Source organism: Elephantulus edwardii, unplaced genomic scaffold (assembly GCF_000299155.1).
Source record: "Elephantulus edwardii isolate Elephantulus edwardi_28Jun2011 unplaced genomic scaffold, EleEdw1.0 scaffold00365, whole genome shotgun sequence".
Classification (NCBI taxonomy): Eukaryota; Metazoa; Chordata; class Mammalia; order Macroscelidea; family Macroscelididae; genus Elephantulus; species Elephantulus edwardii.
The window spans coordinates 292,184-308,077 of record NW_006400115.1 but is presented as its reverse complement, the minus strand read 5'-3'; the positions used below and the strand labels follow the sequence as shown (position 1 = coordinate 308,077).

The 15,894-nt window shown below is 36.1% G+C and overlaps 1 protein-coding gene across 1 annotated transcript in view; it reads right to left on the bottom strand.

Moving 5' to 3' along the window:
* LOC102859961 (lysine-specific demethylase 6A-like) overlaps window positions 1-15,894 on the bottom strand; it is a 230,183-nt gene that overhangs the window by 64,955 nt on the left and 149,334 nt on the right. Inside the window, 5 exon segments of the mRNA XM_006902075.1 lie at window positions 1,288-1,383; window positions 2,510-2,644; window positions 3,180-3,399; window positions 3,528-3,626; window positions 12,326-12,452. Of these exon segments, the coding sequence (XP_006902137.1) occupies window positions 1,288-1,383; window positions 2,510-2,644; window positions 3,180-3,399; window positions 3,528-3,626; window positions 12,326-12,452 (677 nt within the window).

Here is a 15,894-nt window from a genome sequence, read left to right as displayed (position 1 = left end):
CAGTTCCATGATGCATCTTCAAGGATATGAACATGTATGGCTAAGCACAATTGATAACAGTGCATCTAAATTCCAAAATCAATCTCCACAACAGTTTTACGTGTTTCCTATTGTCAAAGGGGCCCTTTAGAGTAGTGAGAGAAGATCTTCACCCTGAAACCTACACTGTCCCTTTTCAGGAGGAAGTAACTAAGAGAATATGCCATCTCCTTTTCCTTATGAATCAGGGTGAAATCTCTCTAAGGGAGGAGTGATAGGGAATGGCAAAGGACACACTGACAAAGGATATTAATCAGAACCGGTTTTGACAAGCACTGTGGCAATGGGTCAATTAAAACAGACTTTCAAGGGGGGGGGGAAGGAGGAACGAACTGGGAGGTAAAGAAAATAGTGCAACAAGGAATGAATGGAAATCCAAAATCTCTGTAACTGTTCATTAAAATTAATAAATTTTTTTTTAAAAAAAGAAAAGAATTCTGCAAAGGTAAGAAGCAGTAAGCATTTACTTGAAAAAGTTTCTGTAATGTGATCTCTGTGGTAAAAGAGCATGAAATTTTAATAGTAAGCAACATACTCACATAGACAATTTTAAAGTTTCAATATGCCTTATGACAAGTGTGTTCAAAGTAAAAAATTTTGGGGATTAGGCAATGTTAAAACAACCTGATTGACCAAAATTGAGGATCTAGAAAAATATAGGCATGGCACCTACGTAAGGAAATATAATGCAGCCATAAAAGAATAAGGAAGTTCTGCGTATACTGACGTGAAATGGTCTGGAAGATAAAATACATAAGAAATGAGTGATACTATCTGTTAGGAAGAAAACTGAAATGACAGGGACCAGGTTAGACCTTACCGTATTATATCCAATATTCAAATCCACTACATTATGAACTATGTGAATATATTGTTGTTACATTTCACAGAGTTGGAACTAATACATTGCTGGCCCTCTAGATGGTTTTCAAAGAGGCAGTAAAAAAATGGGAGGAGATTTAATCTTTTTACTGTGAAGTGGCTGGTGGATTCAAACCATTTGCCTTCGTGTTATCAGTGCTGCTCTTTACCACTAACCTACCATAGGTCTCTATGACAACATATTATCTCTTAAAAATAAAAAACAAAACAAAAAAGGAATAAAATAGTTTCTGATAAATGTGGGATCATTTCACTTATTTACCTATTAATTTAGTTTACAATCATTCAACATTAAGAATACATAAAGTTAAAAGTTTACTATCTTTTAACAGGAAACATGATCTAGCAAAAGCATATCTCACATACCTGTAATTTCTGGGGTGTCAAACACCATGAATGAGCTTGTTGCTGTAATGGAGGATGTGACACAGCACGGCCACTACTCCAATTATCAGGAGTATTCTGAGAAAAATTGATTTTTTTTTTTAAAAAAAAGGTACTTGCTTAAGTTCATAGCATTAAGAATGACCAACAGAGGTCAAATGACTAAATTAAGAGTATACATAAAAGATGCTATAATATTAAATTATTTTAATATAATTTAGCATAAACATAAAAATTGAAACATTTCCTGAATTTTAATAAGCCACCCAAAAAAGCCCACCCCCTAAGCTATAATGGCGAACCCAGATATTACACTGTTCACTAGATCCAACATTCAATTTCTTATGTCAGGAGAAAGTGATAATGAAGAGTATATTAATATATCAAAGGAAGGGAAATGGAAAAAAAATGACTTGATGAATGCAAATTTGCCTATAACTTATGTATTTAACATGATGCTAGAATCAAAGATGGAAAAATTCAAACCTTTCACTCTTTCATGTCCACAGATATAAAATAAAGGACAGGAAATGTTCAGACTACACAATTTCAGGGCAGCTGATGCTTCTGTCTTGATGGGGATGTTCTATTTCTCTAAAATATATACCTTTGTTGGACTAGATGTTCTTTTCCTCTTGGCAGGACTGGACAGGTCATCTACTTGGCTAGAAGAAATCATGTGTAGTGGCAAGGATTGCTGTGAATTTGGTGTTTGACTGAGGCCTAATACAGGTTCAGTATTTGGATGATGAGGTTTACATGCCTATGAATCACAGAAGGAAGACAAAAATAGGGTTCTATATATTCTTAATTCATTCCTTCAAATTATAAAATGTTACAAGCTGTTTATTTTTCAAAACTATGTGGAAAATGCTTATTGCCATTATTAAAAATCAATCACATGAATGATCAATGGGAGGAATGTGTACCTTCCTTTGAAAAACTTTTCAAAATTAAATAAACCACTGCAGTATTTTATTTTAAAGAAATTTCTTTGAAAATCCACAAAGGTTATAAGTTGGTACCCCAAAATTTCACCCCAAATCAGAGGGAGTTGTATTTTGATCTAGAATCCCTTTGCAATCATATCATATCATATATATATATATATAATCTCCTGTGCTTAGTAAAATAAGCTTGACCACTACAGATTGAAAAGAACCCTTAAAGCTGGGCACCTGCAGAATATAACCCAACTTCTCACCTGCTGTGCTGTGTTCATGGCACCCTGCCTGGAGGTAAGCTCTGCGGGGATTGGTAGGCTCCATGCCTCCTCAATACTAGGAAGTAATTTAGTTTTATTCTGTAGACTACTTTGTGGAAGGTTACACAACTGAGCCTAGGAAAAATTATGTAAAAAGCATATTTAACACAAGCCTATTTGAGCAAGAGCAAGTCCACTAAATCTTCCTGAACACTATAGCTAACTGCATGTAAAAGAAAATAGAATCTATATTTGGGGATTTAGAAATACACCAACTATAAAAGGGTAACTGTAATATAAAATCTTTGTGAAAATCAGAACAAAGTTGAGATTTATTTTCTGAGTTCTCATAGCTGTCTTCAATCAAGAGTGAAAGAGTGTTTTTGTTCTTTTCACTAAAAGGCTATGACAACTTAAAAATGTAGACAGTACATAGAAAAAAAATAAATATGCATTAACAGAGTAAATGTGTAAAAAGAGCATCTCTTAAATATTGCATTATCTTACGTAAAGTGAAAAGTAAAAGAATATTACAAGCTATGATAATGTTTACAGTATGATAACAAATTATAGACATCAAAACACACTACACAAACTTTCCAGCCACCCTCCAGCTGCCTGAATGTACTAGGGAAAGAAGTGCCTTTACAATACTATTTTAACACTTTACCTGTAAATATTTAATCCTTGCTGCAAGTGTAGAGGTACTATTACAATTTTTGCTTCTAGTCGCATTTAAGTAGCATTTAATGGCATCCTGAGGCTGATTGCAGGATTCATAAAGAGTGCCAAGGTCCATCCAGGCTGCAGCATGACCATGATCTAATTGTACAGCACAAATATAGGCCTGTAAAGCATCCATAGGCTGATTTTGCTGCTGATAGAGTACACTAGAAAGAGAAAAAAATGAGTCAAGGAAGAACTGCTTGGTTTTATAACATGCTATAAAAAAGATACATATGAAACAATCATCTCTTTGTATCAGTTGTAATAGTATTAGTTGTATACCAAGTCTTACCCTATTGAACACCATGTATCTGCACTTGCTTCTGATTTATCAATAGACTGCCTATAAGATATAAAGGCATCCTGTACTTTCCCAATACTTGAATAGCACCTAGGGAGAGGTAGATGGGGAATAAGAAAATTCCATTAGGACTGAAATTAAATGCATTTACTGAAAGGAGGGACTGCACATCAAACTGCACATATATACAAAATGCAACAACAATCAATAAGCAAATACATTTATGTGAGAACACACGTATCGTACTTATAATCTACATTATACCTTTATTGCTATTTGTCTTTTAGTTGGCCTGACTCATGACAATCTCAGATATGTTGTGGAGGGCTACGCCATTCTTCATGATCTTTGGTATGGAGATCAAAATTTTCTCAGTTTTTGTTGATCCTGTATTTTATAAAATCTGATTACCTACTTGAGTGATTTATCATCATTACAACAATTACACTGTAATCTGTCTTTAAATAAACTATATTACAGTCTGTCTTATAGGTGTGGTGAACTATCAAAATAATTAAGGATTCGTGTCACTAAAATATTGAATAAAACACAAAAATCAACTCACTCTATTTATATAGCTTGGTCTGTGACTTCTAATACATTAAGTATATGCAGTTAAAAAATACTATCTGTTAGTGTTGCACATTAAAATGTGATCTCCAAAGATATATTCCTAACCCTGTACATGTGAATATGACTTTCAGAAATAAAGTGTTAGAAGATGTTAATAGTTAGGCTAACATGAGGTCATATTGTAATAGAATAGCTCTTAATACTACAGGACTGGATTTCTGGTGGTCCTATGAGGTAAGCACTTGAACCCATCGAGTTGCTACTCAAAGAAAGGCGGGGTAGTCTAATTCTGTACAGGTTTACAGCTTCAGAAACCCTATGGGACACTTCTGTTCTGTCCTATATATTAATGGAACCAATTCAATGTCAGTGGGCCCAAGTTGCTTAACAACGAGGAAAAAAGACATAGAGGTATGAACAAGAAATGTCAGGAGCTACCAAAAGTGAAGAGAAAGACATGGAACAGATGTTCCTCAATGCTTCAGAAGAATGAACATGGTTGGACACTCAGTCTACAGTAAGGTGAGACAATAAATGCGGGTACTTATAAGCTATGATATCTTATTACTGCAGCTCTAGGAAAATAATATAGTTTGCAAGACTTGCTAAAACAGATGTCAATTCTTGTTTCTCAACAGTAAATATGAAACCAAAAATCCTTTAATTCAAAGAAAATAAAGCACAGAGCTATAAAAAAAACCTTACTACCCAAAAGCTATTTCAGGACAAGTAGAGAGTTGTAGGGTAAGATTATAGTTGTTAAGAACTGCTAGTTTCCTACTGCAGCTCTAACTGACAGATCACAGAATAGCAACTGAAAAAAAGTCAGAAATTATTTTTTAATTGATTGGCACTAAAGGGGGAGGAAGAACCCCAAAATAACATCTCAAATCTGAACAAGCTTACAATTAGAGTTGAGGACTGCAGACATCATTATAAATTGTGGCCTGGTGGCTTAGTGGTGTATTGCAATCCATAAGACCTGCAGTTTAAATCCAATGGCTCAACAGAAGAAAGAAGGGAAATCTACTACTGTGCGATTGATTAACTGCCTTTAAAACCTGCTGGAGGTTCAGCTATGGATCATTAATGAATCAACATCACATTACAACAGCAGCAATGTATAAAACTGGAACTCTGGTGATTAACCACTTGTTTAAGGAGGAAATTCTGGTGGCCTAGTGGGTAAGAAGCTGTGTTGCTGACTCAAAGACAAGAAGTCAGAATTCACAAGCTGCTCCATGAGAGAAAGACAGGTGATCTCCTCCCATGCAATTTGCAATCTCTGAGAACTCACTGAAGGTCCACTTTGATTCAGTTCTGACTCAAAAGCAATAGTAGATAAGGAGTTGTGCTCTGAACCCAAAGGCATGCTACTTTAATCCACCTTTTATGTTGAGAGTGAAAGACAGGCAATGCCCACCCTGCAATTAATATAGCCTTTCGAAATTCATTGGAGGGTTAGTTCTGCACCTATTCCAATAGCAGTGAGTGAATGACAGTAAAATCTTCAAAGTTAGCACAGGCAATATACGATCTCAAAATTTATGGTAGGAAATGAATACTGAATATGATAGGATTTAGGAAAGGAAGAAAAAGGAGAGAAAAAAAAAGCCACCACAAAAACTGAAGGAAATTATAATACATAGAAGTGTATGATTTAGATCAATGATTCTCATTTTCCAGTCAAAATTAAATAAATTACTAACAATGTGGAAAAGGATAAAAGGGTTGCACAACTTGAAGAATGTAATCAATGTTAATAGATTTCTACATGTACAAACTGAGATAATTTGTTCTGTAATGTAAGATGACACAACCTTGCTTGCTGAAACTGAGGAGGACCTCATGCACTTGCTGCGAAGGGTCAAGGACTGCAGCCTTCAGTATGGACTAAGGCTCAATGTCAAGAAGACAAAGATTCTCGCCACTGGACCAATTGGCAGCGTCAGGATGGATGATGAAGAGATTGAGAGTGTTCACAGCTTCACTTTGCTCGGCTCCACAGTCAACACTCTTGGTACCAGCAGTCAGGAAATCAAAAAGCGTATCGCGATGGGAAAGTCTGCTGTTAGGGACCTCTCAAAGGTACTCAGGAGCAACAGTGTCTCTCTGGAGACTAAGGTGCACCTGATACAGGCCATGGTATTTGCAATCGCTTGTTATGCATCAGAGAGTTAGACAATGACTAGGGAGGACAGAAGGAGAGTGGATGCTTTTGAGCTGTGGTGCTGGAGAAGGGTACTGAATGTACCTTGGACTGCCAGGAAAACAAACAGATTCATCTTGGAGAGGATTAAACCAAGCTACTCCTTGGAGGCAAAGATTCTGGGGCTTCGTCTGACATACTTTGGACATGTTGCCAGGAGGGACGGGTCCTTGGAGAGGGACATCATGCTTGGGAGGGTGGAGGGACAGCGCAGGAGGGGAAGACCCTCTATGAGATGGATTGATTCGGTGACTGGGGTAATCGGGATGGATGTGTCAGAGGCGGTGCGGTTGGCGCAGGATAGAGCAGGGTTTAGAGCTGTTGTGCATAGGGTCGCTATGAGTCGGAAACGACTCGATGGCACATAACAACAACAACAACAATGTATTCTTTAATAAAAAAAAATTTAGTATATAATGAATTTCTCAATTAAATGAATATTCATATCAGAATTCATTTATTTTGGAACACATTTTACTGTCATAACTCTCACTCATTGTCACTGAACTGAAATCTACCAACAATTGACTCTCCATCATGAAGTTTTCTGAGGCTGTAAACCACATGAGGAGACTATTCATCTTTCTCCTGTAGAACTGCTGGCAGAGTCAAACCATCAGAGCCAGAGAGGATTGGCCTTTGCATTTGTAGCACAATCCCCTAAGGACTATGGAGCAAGCACTAAAAATTTTAAACTTGTCTTTATTTGCTCAAACACTGTATTTTGGATTTTATAATTATTCTTTCCAGTGGGCTTCCAAATTAATTTTAAATAACTTAAAAGCATGAGAAATAGTATGTTGATAACAGAATAAAAGAGAATTTTAAATTCTGTCAAAATATGACATTTAAGTTCTCTTATTTTGACAAACAGGAATGGCATGATGAAAATGTAAATTCAACTTACATTTAGGTTCATTCCACTATGACCTCCTACTGAAAATCTACATTTATACTCACTCTCTTATATATATAACCAGGCTCTACATTGTCAAAACACTACCAAATTGTTATATTTATGGAAGCAGGAGTGGTATCCACTTCTTAAAACAACATGCCTCTGGAAACTCTATGAACTTTGATAAATGACGAGCTATAGAACAGCTTCAGGTCTTTTGTTCATAGAGTGGCTTGAGTCATGCTCGACAGCAATCAACAACAACGTGTGTGTGTGTGTGTGTGTGTGTGTGTGTGTGTGTGTGTGTATTATAGATCCCCATATGATTCTTATGTATACATGAGCTCTTAATAAAATGTGGATTTTGATTTCATGTAATTGGGGTAGAAAAGAGAATTCTGAGCAGCAGAGGGAGTTGAATCAGGTTTGAGGACCTAGAGGAAAACATTTTATTAATTACCAATCTGCTAACAAAGTACACAGTAGACAACAAATAAAATAGACTAAGGACAAATATCATAAGTGGGCTTCCAAATTAATTTATTTGGACAAGTCAGAAACCAGAAGAAAGCCAAGAGGCAAGAAGAGAAAGAGGGAAGAACAAACCAAAAGACTGATAACAACTTTGACTGATTACATATTGAGGTATATGACATCTTTAATTCAATGTTATGCTGAGTGTATGTGGGGAGGGGGAGAGAAAACTGATTATCACTGGAAAAATATAAGGAGCTAGTTTGGGGAAGAACACGATGAATGTGGACTGAGGTATGCTACTTCTGACATAAGTGAGGATATTTAAATTGGTACGAGGTAGTCCTTGAGTGGTACGGACAATCAGCTACCAAACAACAAGGTGGCAATTCTAGTCCAATCAGAGGCAACTAGAAAGTGATGAACTTTAAAAATAAATTTAAATTTAAAAATTTATTTAATAATAAATAAATCACTGGATATCTTATGTACTTCAGTTCTATTGTAAGACATATCAGGTCATCATGAGTTAGGTAGGGTTAGGTAGCTCTTCTATGGGAATTAAAAAATTTAAAACAAAAACCACAACTTAGATCAACAGCATGAGGCATAGGCAAGAAATTTATGATATCTTGAAGTTTAGAAATCTAGATCTCCAATTGATCCAATATGAGCAGGGGATACAGGACCAATAGGCAACATTTTGACAGATTGTGAGACATGGAAGTTGTCAACAATTTCATTTTATTTTGATCCACAATCAACAGCCATGGTCGCAACAAGTCAAGGTATCAAGAAATGTTGATGTTGCATAGGAAAAATCTGCTGTCAAAGACCTCTCCAAAGTGCTAAAAAGCAAGGATGGGATGGCAAGTTATCCAAACCATAGTATATGCAATTATTTTGTGTGAAACTGAAAGTTGGACAGTGAATAAGACTGACAGAAGAACTTATTCCTTTGAGTTATGGTACTGGAGAAGAGTACTGAATAGCCCATGGACTGTCAAAAAATAAACAGGTCAGTCTTAGAGAAAGATGGTGAACACTTGGTGTCACATATTTTGCGCACATTCTGAGGACAGGCCAGTCCTTAGACGAAGACATTATGTTGGAAAAGATGGAGGTAGGGCAAGTGAACAAGAAAAAAAAAACCCCTCAACCAGTTGGAATGACACAGCGACTGTAACAATGGACTCAAGTATGTCAGAGATGTTGAAGGTGGTGCAAGAGAGGGGAAGGTTCAGATCTATTGTTCATAGGGTTGCTTTCAGTCATGGTTTACTTGGTGGCATCTAAAAACAAGGTCTGTACTGTTCTCTGGATGTTTACTGAAAAGGAAAGAAATAAGCCTATGGAATTAACTACTCTTGTGAATTGGGAAACAGAAGAAATAGCTGTAAGAAAAGGTACTGCAACCTGCTTTACAAATTCAGAAGATATTAGCAACAATGTAAAATAGTGATAGCCATTACACAGAGAGAGAGAATATTCATAGGTGAAAACATGGTTTATTATTGTTAATAATGAACCAATATCAGATTTATACACAAATTTGCCAAACTGCTATGAGATGTTAGCAGTATTTCCATAAACGAAATGTTTATATATTTTATTACTATAAAGTAGAATGCCAATGTACTGATATAGAAATGTTCAAGTCTAATATTACTTTTATTCCAATTAAATATATATAGATTCCTCTGTGATAGTCTTATGTATTAGGAGAAGCTCTGGTTTAATCTAGAAGCTGAATCCTGTTCTAATGTTATTTACTTATGTGACTTACTAAAGGCAGGGATGCTACTAACAGTTCAAGGGAGAAAGATGGTCAATTCCATGCAATTTACAGCCTGGAAACTCAGTTTCAACAACATGACAATGCCTTTTGACTTTTAATATCCATGTGAAAGTTATGAAATAAATAAGACAATCAAAGAATTGGTGCCTTTACACTACAACACTGAAGAAGAGTACTGACTACACATCATGAACTGTCAAAAGAACAAATAGCGGGAGTGCTCCACATAGGCAAGGATATTTCACATGCTTTGGGCGTGCTGTCAGAAGGGGTCAGTCCCTGTTAGTGGAAGAGAATAGTTTCAACAAGGTAGAGTGATGCAGTGACTGCAAAGATTGACTTAAGTACAACAGAGATTATGAGAATGTTGCAAGAACACCAGGGTTTCATTCTGTTGCATATGGAGTCGTTTATGAGTGGTAGCCAACTCAACAGCACCTAAAAACAAAGGAAATTCCACTCTAGTGGAATAACACAGTTGAAGATTCATGCCATATTATAATTTTACTTTATAATACATATGCCAAATGGTCTTCATTGAGAACATTAAAAAGTCCTAAAATTTTATTTATAAGCAGATTTTTTTCCTCACAATAAAACAGATTAGAAGCAATACATGAGATGACAGAAAAGGTGACAAAAGACCAAAACCGTCTAAAACAGAACTGAAAAACTTATGAATGATTAAAACGACAATTTTGGATCCAAGAAAAAAGGATTATTATCTTTAATTTGAGAAGTCAGAAGTATATTATCTACTTGCAAGTATTTATCAAAATAATAAAAAATAATCTCAATAGTTTAAAATGTAAATCAATAAATGGGGAAAAGCCCCTGTCTTCACTGAAGTAAAAAATTAGAGTACTACTCAATATAGCAATTACATAAATGTTCCATTATTAATTTTAAATAAGTAAAATTTTTGTTTAAAAATTTATGTTGAATTATGTTATATTAAACTATGAATTTTTATTTGTATGAAAGTATGTCCATATAAAAACTAAAGACATTTTCACACATAGGATTGGGCCTCCTTTATAGTTAATGCATAAAGAATCACACTGTGCAACACTAACACTGGTGATAGTATAGTAGTACTAGTCCACTTATTTCATTATTGAACAGTCAATTTTACAGGAAATAAAATCTAAAAATGCAGTTTTTTCTCTTAAAAATTGTTAGCAAAAGAAAAATTTTAAGTCTAGATTCTCAAGTAGTATTGACTGATGAAAATCTAGTTACAATTATTTTCTTTCCTAAGCCTGGGGTGGAATTAGAAAATCTATTCCAACAAAGATACTTTTCCATTCAAATCTTATTGTATATTATTAATGAAGAAGTAAATACTTCTAAAGAAAAACCGTGTAATGTACTCTCACATTAACATTTTCCTAAATTTGAATTATAAAAAAAATTGAAATGGAATGTGATTTTTATAACACACATGCAAAAATGAAAGGAACAAAGCTTACAATTAATACAAAATATAAAAATGAAACTTTACAATTAGAAAAGTAACTTATTTCAAATCAGAACTACTGACATTTGGATCAGATAATTCTTTTTCATGGAAAGCTATCCTGTCCATTCTGTTATGTTTAATAGCAACCACTTATTCTACCTATTAGATGTCTTTATGGTCAGTTTTAATATCCAAAACTGTTTTTAGACAGTACAAAATGTTTCTTATGGTGCAACATTATCCGTTATTGAGAATCACTGATATTGTACAATTATTTAATAGGATAAAGAAAACTGACGTGTCAAGAGATTTAACTCTAACATCTATGAACTGACAAATAGTAGCCCAACTAAGGCTTAAATCCAACTCTCTTATCTCCTAATACATTGATTAGTCCACCCTAAGATGAAAGGTAAAAGTGATTAGGAACCAAAATACAGTTTGATGATGATTTAAAAATACAATCTATGAGAAAAGTGCATATAGTTCAGATATTTAATAAATACAACAGACAATGAAAGCAAGAAGAGTATCCAGAAAAGATTACATCGATTTGCAGGAATCTACTTTTTACCACATTACGTCTTTTTGTACTATGTTCACTCTTCTAACCAATTGCGGGAGGGGAGGGGAGGCCTACTACCTCCTGGTTCATGAACTATTGTTTAAGATCTATTCTTATTCTATTATATCCATGCTAGGGAAGTCAGTTTGAGGAATAAGGTGTGCCTGATTCAAGCCATAGTATTTCCGATCACTTGTTATGCATCTAAGAACTGGACAATGTATAAGGATGACAGAAAAAGAACTGACACCTTTCAGCTGGGTGTTGGAGAAGAGCACTAAACATCCCATGAGTGACCAGGAGAACAAACAGATACGTGTTGTAAGGGGTACAGCTGGAGTGCTATTTGGAGGCAAGGATGATGAGGCTTCCCCTCACATATTTTGAGCAGGTTGCTAGGAGGGGCTATTCCTTGGAGAGGGAAATGATGCTGGGAAGGGTGGAGCATCGGCAAAGGAGAGGAAGTCCCTCAACCAGGTGGACTGACATGGTGAATGCTGCAATGGGCTCTTTCTTGTGTCAGGAAGTGTAAGGATGGCACAGGGCAGAACAGGGTTCAGATTTTTTGTTTATAGGGTAGCTTTGAATTGTACTTGACTCGAGGGTACCTAACAACAAACAAGAGGGTTATTTATCACTAAATTAAATTTATAAATGGGAAGATTCCAATTGGAATCATAGTCTGAATCATAGTTATGAGGCAAAATGAGAAATTACTTCTCTGTAGAAATTAAAATATTAGAAATCAGAAGGATGGAATTTAAGTAGTTAGTTAACAAAAGCAAAACATGATTATCAGAGAAGAATTACCTTCCGAGGAAATACCAGGACTGGCCAGAATTAGGATCTGCTTCCAATGACTTTTGGAGATACTGAATAGCATAACTTTCCTTGGTGGCTTTATCTCCTAAGAGATCCACAGTATGATGCATCCAACCTATAACAAAAGATTAAGAATATTTGCCTATGTGATAATTATTCTTTAATATTTAAGAATAGCAAACAAATAAACAAAATATTCTTTAAATCAATAACTACATTAAGCACAGACCTCATAATCCTAAAAATTTAAAATGCTGATTTGGGGCATAATAACGTCTATTTCTAACAAATAGAAGGTATAGTAAAAGCTATCAAAAGCATTTATTCAAGAGAAATCAATGATTTGACACTTAGTTGAATAACACATTGCCGCACACTTTTAATTGACGACCAATTAGACACACTTTTTTTTATACTGTCATTCACAGCAACGTGTTAAAAAAATCTTCTTATTCTTTTAAATTTTGGTACTAGAAATAATTTAAGTTTTATAACCTATAAAATATGTAAAATTTATATTAAAACTCTAAAAAATATTAAAAAATCTTATTTACTACTCCAAGTAAAAAGTAATGTGCATTTTAAGAATTGCTAAAAACTCAATGTTTCCCCGAGGGGGCCCGCCGGGCGGGAGGGGCAGTGGGCAGCCCGGGCTGGGAGGCCACCGTCTCTGCGATGCTGCTGCTGGTCAAGGGGCAGCTTGGGTCTCTGTCAGGATAAAAAGTTGCTTTCTTTGGTAATTCTTGGCTTTCACTTCATGAAGAGGAGCTCTTTTCCCATAAGCCATCTTCATTTTTTCTGTAGAGTAGAGTTTTATTTTCAGGAAACAGTGCATTAGTTGGGTGTGGGTATTTTTTTAAGAACCGCAAGGTGGATCTGATGTGTTCTACGAAGTGAGGGGGCTCGGCCAGAGGTGAAGTGGAACACATCAGATCTTAATCACAGCATTTAATCATATTTCAGGTGTGGATTTATTCAAGTGTACATTCTGTTTATAATACAAACTAAACATAATAATTAGTAATAAAATGAAGGGAAAAGGCTGGAATTCAAGTATTAGTTGAATGGGCAACTGTATATTCTAAAGGCAACCACTTTGTTTTAATTACGAATTAAAACAAATATACTCCTGTTTTTCTCCAACTATACTAAAAAAATTGTTTTAGTTAATAATTACATATTCACCTTCTTCAAACACTACATAGGACTCATTCAAAACCAATTAAATATTTCTAAAATTACAGGTAACTCAAAGGAGCAGAGAGTGGGGAAAGGTAAAATATTATAGGATTGTAGAGTTTGGTAAGTGGGGTTCAGTAATTAGGAAAATAGTGGGGATCTGAAAAGAAAGGATAATAGTGTGCATAGATTAATGGTGATTAATTTTCTAAGACCTAATGTAGAGATATGAAACAGTGTGAAAAAATTTTTAAAAGATGATGAGGACAGGAGCAGGGGAGGAGCAGCTTTGTTAGAGAAAAAGAAGATAGACATTGAAATGCATGTCTTCCTTTTGGTGTAGTGGGTCGGTTGCTATGGCCTTGTGTGCCTGAAAATGGCTTTCTTAAAGAGAAAAAGAATTTAAAAGAGTTCTGTTGGCCTAGTGGTAAGAAGCTGTGCTGCAATACCTAACTCACAGGGTTCTAATCCACCAGAATCTCCAGAGGAAGAGGAGGAGGAAGGAAGATAGGCAATCTTTACCTGTAAAATTAACTGCCTCTGAAAACCCACCAGAATGTCAGCTATGGGTCAGTTTCAACTCAACAACAGCAGCACACAACAGCAATAATAAAATTATTGTTTGATAGCTGCCTCAGCTCCAACCTGAAAGCATGTTAAGCTGATCCAGCTGCCCTGCATGCGACGGCCCGCCCATGTCATCAAAAGTTGTATAAACCATTTCTTTATCAAAGGACATGTTAGCCTATCCAGAGGGTATTGGCTAGTCTCACCATCAAATTCAGTGGTAATCTGCTAAACTGGGAACCTGGACAGGAAAGAAGCAGCAGCAGAGATAGCAGTGTGTATCCTTCTGCAACAGAGGTTCCTTCTCCAAAAGTATCTTGCTGAGAAGCTGCCTGGATTAACTGAGAGACTGTGTCTTGCTTTTGACTAAATGGGACAGAGCCAGGTCTGGCCCTTGAGGCAGAGACAGGGGCAGAAACCCTTGAAACAGAGACAGAGTTAAAGGCTTTGCTTGCTGGATGATTGAAGAATTGCTGACTTGGGATCACTGCCTCAAGGAACCAATCACACAGATCTTTAACCCAAGCTTGCTGAAGGACTGAATGAAGACACCGTAACTGGTGTAAGGGAATCTGGTAATAAGGACTTAAATTATGAAAGTAAAAGATGACCAGACTTACAAAGCTGCCAGAACTGAAAGATTGTATCCAACTGCTAACCTGAATAGCCTAAATAACTCAGCCTGTTGAGTTCCCTAACAAACCTCATAATGCGATGTACAACAACAAAAATAGGTAACTCAAGTAAATTTATAAGAAAATTTAAAAAACTAAAAGGAATGCCTTTATATGAAGATATTGTTTATTCTGTATTAATCGTAACATTAAAATGAAGGTAAATAATAAAATCTAACTAACTTTCAATTGTATTCAAGCCTATTAATACAGCACTTGCTCACACAAAACCAAGGAAGCAAAAGCTGAAAAACAATCTAAACCTAAATAAGAAACACAACTCATTAACTAAGCAACAGAATGCTGGAGAACTCTTTACTATCTTCTTGATATTGGTGGTGGTGCTGGTGTGAAGTACCAAGGAGTTGCCTCTGACTTACAGCAGAACAAAAGTCTGCCAGATCGATGCACCTTCCTCAAAAATCTGTTGTGCTTAAATATATAGCTATAATCACTGTGTCAATTTGGTCATGTTATCAGGATAAGCCTATCTTCTTGATATGTTGTTGTTGTTATGTGCCATCGAGTCGCCTGCAATTCACAGCAACCCTATGTACAACAGCCCTAAACTCTGCTCTGTACTGTGCCAATCGCACTATTTCCGACATTCCCATGCCGATTATCCCAGTAACTGAGTCAATCCACCTCACAGAGGGCATTCCCCTCCTGCACAGTCCCTCCAACCCCCCAAGCATGATGTCCTTCTCCAAGGACCGGTCTCTCCTTACAACATGTCCAAAGTATGTTACACGGAGTCTCAAAATCCTTGCCTCCAAGAAGCCACCCGGTTTAACTTTTTCCAGAATGAATCTGTTTGTTTCCTTGGCAGTCCATGGTACTCAGTACTCTTCTCCAGCACCACAGCTCAAAGGTATCAATTCTCCTTCTATCCTCCTTAGTCATTGTCCAATTCTCTGATGCATAACAAGTGATTGCAAAGACCATGGCCTGTATCAGATGCATCTTAGTCCCCAGAGAGACACCATTGCTCTCCAGTACTTTGGAGAGGTCATGCATCTTAGTCCCCAGAGAGACACCATTGCTCTCCAGTACTTTGGAGAGGTCCCTAACAGCAGACTTTCCCATGGCAATGCGCCTTTTAATTTCCGGGCTACTGGTGCCAAGAGTGTTGACTGT